At 36.5% G+C, this 7,677-nt stretch overlaps 1 protein-coding gene across 1 annotated transcript in view; it reads right to left on the reverse strand.

The window, feature by feature from the left end:
• Positions 1–7,488: 7,488 nt before the first annotated feature.
• Positions 7,489–7,677, reverse strand: part of LOC130053773 (craniofacial development protein 2-like) — a 15,303-nt gene continuing 15,114 nt past the window's right edge. The window contains exon 3 of the mRNA XM_056161335.1: positions 7,489–7,677. This exon is cut by the window's right edge and continues 990 nt beyond it. Coding sequence (XP_056017310.1) covers positions 7,489–7,677 — 189 coding nt within the window.

Below are 7,677 nucleotides of genomic sequence, written 5' to 3' on the forward strand. Positions count from 1 at the left end.
TTTGGTAATTTTTTGTCCTGTCCCTAAGGCCGCAGGGGTGTAGGAGTCCTGACGTTTACAATTTATGTCACCCTTGTTCAAGTTTGAAAAGAATTGAAAAGGTAGTTATCAAGAAGTTAAAAATGTTCAATTGTTAACGGATGACAGTGGACGCTATTGGAATATGTCGCCTGAGTTTACTCTGGTGACCTAAATGTTTTTCGCAAGAACAGCATGGCCATGATCAGTCATATTAATTTGCAAGCATCCTCAGGTAGTGCAGATTAAAGTTTGTTCAAATCATGACCTTCGGGGGTTGAGTGGGGCCACAAAAGGGGATTAAAGTTTTGTACAGGAATATATGGGGAAACGTCTTCTCAAGAAGAACAGGGCCATGATTTGTGACATTGGTATGAAAGCATCTTCAGGTAGTTTGTTCACATCAGGGACCTGAGGGGTAAGATGGGGCCACAATAGGAGATCAAAGTTTTATATGCAAATATACTGGAAAATTCTTTTCAAGAGTAGCAGGGCTACACTAAATCATATCAAGATCCAAATGTCACCAAGTTGTGTGGATTCAAGGGTTTTTTTTATGTCCCTGACACTAAAGTCGGGAGGCTTTTTAGTTTCGCCCTGTGTGTCTTATAATCTTGCTCTTAAATTTTGATAGATGTGTGATAGAGCTCTCATATTTCACTTGTACATTTATTGTGACAATACCTTTATTTTGGTAACCAAAGTTTGCACTGCGTGACGTTGGAGTTTGACCTGCTTTCAAGAAATCCTAACCTAGAGAATACTGCCTGAACTATTTATATGTGTTTTATATAGATTCCTTATGGCAAGACCTTACATTTCATACCATGATCTTTGACCTTGGGACTTTAAAGTTTGACCTAAATTTCAAAACTTTAACCTTGCTCATAACGTTTGAATGGGTAGTGATATTATGTATACATGTATTCCTTGTGACAGAACCTTTCTTTTGGTACTAAAGTTTTTGACCTAGTAACTTACACCTTGGTTTTTAACCTACTTTTAAGAAAAAGTTAACCTAGGCAATATCTACTGAACTTTTAAAGGTAGGGCTTTCATATTTTGTATATAGATTTCTTATGGCAAGACCTTACATTTGATACTATGATTGTTGACTTTTTGACCTTGTGACATGGTTACATTGTGACCTTTGGGGCTAAGTTGGGCCAACAATATGAGGCAAATCAACTCAGGTGAGCGAAGTGGCCCATCTATACAAAGACAGCTGAAGATACCCATGCTCTTGGAGTGAAGTATAACAACAGACCTTTCAATCCAAGTTGAATACATTTTCTTTGCGACACAATATCAATGTGCAGCTTTCCTAGTCTACAGAAAGCTAGGTATTTATTCAAAGAAAACTCCTAGATTATGGGCATCTGCCTATGCGTTTGAGTTGTGACTCAATATCTTCAACATCTTTCATCAAAAACCTATGGTCATTAAAGAATTAAAGAAAGACATTTATAGATTTTTTGGTTATGAGGTCAAAGGTTAAGATTACATCAATTTAGTTGATACTCAATATCTTGAAAATCAAATAAACTCATGTAGGTTTTTCGTGGGGGTAGGGGGTTCTCGGGGTAGGGGTTATCCTGAACCCAAGCGCCAGAGTCTACGAGTGCATGCATTTTCTTCAATTATGAAACAGGTGATCCATAGCGTCACATTACTTTTCCTTACTTAAATATATGGAATCACTTTCTAGTTTGTTTTGTAACTACAATGGAAATATGATAATTTGCATAAAAGCGAAGACGTTTCTCAATATTTATACTTGAAATAAAATTTAACAAGCATTCTGGGAGTATTGCATAGCAATACATAGTCCCCTACCGGAGGCAAAAATTAATGGACCGCAACAATTAATGCTATTTCTCCAAGTCCAACGGCCATAACTTAATGAAAAATCAACGGACCGAGACGAAATTTGAACTTGATCTGTAACTTGTTATGGCAAAAGCAATGTACCAAAATATCAAATGAATATCTGCAAGCACTTTTAAAAACAAGTCCGGAAAACTAATAATTCATGCTATTTTTATAAGTCCGAAGGTCATAACTTGGTGAAAAATCAACGGACCGAGACGAAATTAGAATTTGGTCTGTAACTTATTATGGCAAAGTGATGTACCAAATATCAAATGAATATCTACAAGCATATAAAAAAAAACAAGTCCGGAAAACTGATAATTCATGCCATTTTTCTAAGTCCAAGGGCCATAATTTAGTGAAAAAGCAACGCACTGAGAGGAAATTCGAACTTGATCTGTAACTTCTTATGGTAAAGCAATGTACCAAATATCAAATAAACATCTGCAAGCACATTAAAAACAAGTCCGGAAAACTGATTTGCCGGACAGACAGACAAGACGGACGGAGTCCCCTCCGACGACTAATAAAAATATATTTCACTATGCATAGATTATCACGTTTTCCGTTAGCTACTGTGGAAAACGTGATATGCAAAAGGCAAAACCGATGTGTGTAAATTATCACGTTAATCGCACACATCCACACACCCAATTTAAGTCCATGTTAAAATAATTTCCTAATATAGTCTCCTTCCATGCACTGACCTATAGGGAAATTAACTAAAGGTTAGATTGTATAACAGAGAAAACAGCATTAAATCTTTACCTTGTTTCTTATCACAATTTTCTTTATTTATCTTTTTCTCTTTCATTTTTTGAATTTCAGTTACCATGACACTTAATGGCTATCATCTGATATTTTAGATAGTTACTAGGGTTGATGTCTGCCTGGATTGATTGTATACTGTTTAACGTCCCACTCGAGAAATTTTCACTCATATGGAGACGTCACCATTGACGACGAAGGGCTGCAAAACTTAGGCCTATGTTCGGCACTTACGGCCTTTGAACAGGGAGGGATCTTTATCGTGCCATAACTGCTTTGACACGTGGCCTTGGTTTTTGCGGTCTCATCCGAAGGACCGCCTCATTTAGTCGCCTCTTACGACAAGCAAGGGATACTGAGGACCTATTCTAACCCGGATCCCCACGGGATACGTCTGCCTGGAGCAAATCAAGTAAAACGCAAGCGAAGGTAACGAACAGTGATCAATCTCATAAAACACAGGACTGATGCAAAATTCCAGTTTTGTCCCATGATTGAGTGAAATGGGTATAATACAGTATTCAATCTTGGTTGCCTGATCATATCTTGACACCATTTTATTGTTAGCAATGAAACTTTACTTATTGCCAGGTCATGTATGGTAAGAAGTGGTTGTCCAGGGGTCCGTGTTTGCTCAACTATCTATTTTGTATTGCTTGTAGGAGTTATGAGATTGATCACTGTTCGTTATCCTCACCTTGCATACTATGTGAGACTTCAATACAATTTCCAATTAAGGGTATAACAGAAGAATGATTGCTTTTATTAAATTCAAAGTTCAAGTTTCACATGAAAAATAACTACCTGGGCTCCAAGTCAAGGGCGTTTATTAGAAAAAGTTTCTAGGTGATATCTAAATTAAATTAAGGAATGACCGCTATTAGTTTTGGGTTCAAAGGTCAAGATAATTTTTAAAAAAGTTTTCCTAATTTTGAAAAGTTACTCTCTATCCTTCAAAGGTCAAGAATATTTATTACAAATGGCTTCTTTGTATTTGTTAATATCTAAAATAACAGCTTTAACAATAAGTCTGGATTACTCATGGTTGACTCCTTGTGTTAAGGATGCCAAAAAATTATAATAAAACAGAAAACAAAAGATTTGCTCAACTTAAAATCCTAACTCATCAATGTTCAAAAGTGTGTAGGGGATGTCTGATTCTACGTGCCTAGGATATACGATAATATCCATTGAGACTGTTTTTATAGGGCTGACTCTTTAAGGCATTGTTGACATACATCAAAACGATTTTCAACAGTAAAAAAAAAAAAAATCAAATCAACTCATGTAGGTACTTCGTGAACTTCGTAGGTATTCTGAACCCAAGCGCCTGAGTCCACAAGTGCATGCATTTTCTTCAGTTATGAAACAGGTGATCCATAGCTCCACCTTACTTTTCCTTACTTAAATGTAACTACAATGGAAATGTGATAATTTGCATAATGGCGAAGACTGTGTTTCTCAATATTCATACTTGAAATAAAATTTAACAAGCATTCTGTGAGTATTGCATAGCAATACATAGTTCCCTACCGGAGGCAAAAATTATTGGATCGCAACAATATTCGAAGTTCATTATGAGACTAAGGTTATGGTAAACGGGAAGATTGGGAAACCAAAAATAGGTATGGTTGGAAATCAACTACTATTCAGGTACAAAGACTAGACCAAGAAAACTTCAAAATCGATATGTAACTTGTTATGGCAAAGCAATCATCATGATGTACTGAAAATCAAATGAACATCTTTAAGCACAACAACAACAAAAGTCCGGAAAACTGACAATTCATGCTATTTTTCTAAGTCCAAGGGCCATAACTTAGTGAAACATCAACAGACTGAGACGACATTTGAACTTGATTTGTAACTTGTTATGACAAAGCAATGTACCTAATATCAAATGAATATCTAGAAGCACATTAAAACAAGTCCGGAAAACTGATTTGCAGGACAGACGGAAGGAGCGCAAACCTAAAGTCCCCTTCGAGTTCGTCGGTAGGGGACTAATAAAAATATAAATTCACTATGCATAGATTATCACGTTTTCCGTTAGCTACTGTGGAAAATGTGATTGGCAATATGCGTAAATTATCACGTTAATCGCTCTCACACACACAACTTAAATCCATGTTAACTTAATTTCCATATATAGTCCCCGTCTATGCACTGACGTGTAGGGAAATTAACACATTAACTTAAGGTTAGATTGTATAACAGAGAAAACAGCATTAAATCTTTACCTTGTTTCTTATCATAATTTTCTTGATTCATCTTTTTTCTCTTTCATTTTTTGAATTTCAGTTACCATGACATCTAATGGCTATCATCTGATATTTTAGATAGTTACTAGAGTTGATGTCTGCCTGGATCGATTGATTGTATACTGTTTAACGTCCCACTCGAGAAATTTTCACTCACATGGAGATATTACCATTGCCGACAAAGGGCTGCAAAACTTGGGCCTATGCTCGGCGCTTACAGCCTTTGAACATGGAGGGATTTTTATCGTACCATAACTGCTATGACACGGGGCCTGCTATGACACGCTTATGATTATAGATCTACATACATGAAAGTAGACGATAACAAACAGTGGTCAATCTCATAACTCCTATATGCAAACTTTACGGCAAGCAAGGGATACTGAGGACCTATTCTAACCCAGATCCCCACGGGTTCGTCTGGGTATTTGATAATTTGCAAAACAAACATTAAAAAAATCCACCCAGACAGGTAAAAAATACAACTGCCTTGTCTTCCAGGAGAACTGTGTGTAATGAAACCTGTATATTCCGAGATGCAATGGGAGAGAAATTGAAAACTGAGACAGTATGGTGTCGTCAAGGTTACAGACGATACTACAGTATCAGTATATCTATAGTCTACCTTTAAACACACGAATCTATACTTACTTACTTAGTCCTCTTCGTGCTGGTTTGCACATAAGGCTTCCACTAGAGACCTCCAGTATGCTCTGTCTTGAGACCAAGTCTTTATTTGTCCGCAAGTCCATCCTTGTTCCTTCATCTCTCTTTCTACTGCTCTCCTCCATGTCTCTTTTGGGCGACCTCTTTTTCTCTTCCCTGCTGGTGTCCATCTTAAGGCAACATGTGGGATCGATGTGGGATCCATTCTCAAAACATGGCCTAGCCAGCGCCACCTCCTCTTTTTAATTTCCTCTGATACTGCTGTTGTTTTAGTTTTGTTGTAAATTTCTCTGTTTGATATTCTATTTGGCCAAAAAACTTTTAGAATTCTTCTTAAACATCTCCTCTGGAAAACATCAAGTTTATTACAGATGGTTTTTGTGACTTTCCAGGATTCTGAACCATATAAAAGAACTGAAATTACATTGCTTTTGAAGAAATTGATTTTCGTGTTAAGTTTGATTTTTGAGGAGTTCCAGATTTTCTTTAAACTTGCAAAGGCTCCTCTGGCTTTGGATAGACGGTGGTCAACATCGATTTCTGAGTTTCCATCTTTTGTAATTTTACTTCCCAAATAAAAAATGTCATTTTACATCCTCTACTGTCTGGTTGTTGATCAAAATAGGATCTTCTCTTTCCGTGTTTATTCTTATTACTTTGGTTTTAGCAGTATTTATGTAAAGACCAAGTTGTTTTCCTGTTTCTTCCAGTATGTTCGTTTTAGCTTGTATATCGATTAGTCGCTGAGAAAGAAGGACAATATCGTCAAAAAAGTCAAGGTCTTCCAAACGTTCCGTGAATGTCCATTGCAGGCCCCTGTTTATGTCTTTTGTAATTTCCTTCATAAGCCAGTCCACACACATGGAGAAGAGAAGCGGTGACAGAAGACAGCCTTGTTTAACTCCTGTTCTAATTTCTAGTTCAGGTGAAAGTTCAGTACCACAAATGACTTTTGCTCTAACATCTTAATATAAAACTTTGATGATGCTAATAATTTTAGATGGGATTCCATAATGAGACAAAATTTTCCATAATGAATTTCTATCTATGCTATCGAATGCTTTCTGGAAGTCAATAAAATTGGCATAAAGTGTGTTGGTCCACTCATTGCTTTGCTCATTTATCTGCCTTAGAGAAAATATCTGGTCACTACAAGATCTTCCTTTTCTAAAACCAGCTTGATTTTTTCGTAAACAGGTATCTACTTCCCTGGTTATTCTATTGAAAACAATTCTACTAAGGACTTTGCTGGTAACAGAGAGCAGCATAATTCCTCTCCAGTTATTACAATCAGATAAGTCGCCTTTCTTTGGTAGTTTGGTATAAGCCCCATCTTCCAATCATCAGGTGTTTCTTCTGTAATCCAAATATTTTCTAGTATACGAGTAAGTGTAGATGGTAAGATATTTGCTTCACATTTTAATAACTCAGCTTGAATTCCATCTTTCCCTGGTGCTTTACCATTTTTTAGAGCTTTTATAGCAGCCTGAACTTCTTGAATAGAAGGTGATTCGATGTTAATATCTAGAAATTCTGTGGCAGGTTGATTAATGGCCGCAACTGCGGGACTGCCTCTGTTTAACACATTCTCAAAATGATCTTTCCATCTTTTCAGTTTCTCTTCATCTCCTGCAATTATTTGTCCAAGTTCATTCTTTACTGCTGTTTCACAGTTGGTAAACCTTCCAGTAAGCATTTTTGTGATTCTATATAGCTTTCCAAGATCTTGGACTTGCAGCTGCCATTTCAGCTTCATCTGCTAAATTTTCTATGTAAGCTTGTTTGTCTTTCTTTGTGCTTTTCTTTACCTCCTTATCTAAAGATCTATATCTGTTTTCTAGTTGGTCTTTAATTCTTTCTGATTTTGTTTGAATCAGCCTTTTCTTAACATCTTTCCGTTCATCTATAACTTTCCAGGTGTTCTTAGAAATCCATTCTTCTGATTTTTTCTTTTGGGTCCCAAGATCTTATCTCCCACTTCATAGACTGTTTTATTAAAGTCATGTATGCTCATTTCTTGTTCATCGTTAAGCACACTAAGTTTGTTCCTCAGCTCCATTTGGAAGTTTCTTTGGATAGATGGTTCTTTTAA

The sequence above is a fragment of the Ostrea edulis genome, chromosome 4, assembly GCF_947568905.1.
Source record: "Ostrea edulis chromosome 4, xbOstEdul1.1, whole genome shotgun sequence".
NCBI lineage: Eukaryota > Metazoa > Mollusca > Bivalvia > Ostreida > Ostreidae > Ostrea > Ostrea edulis.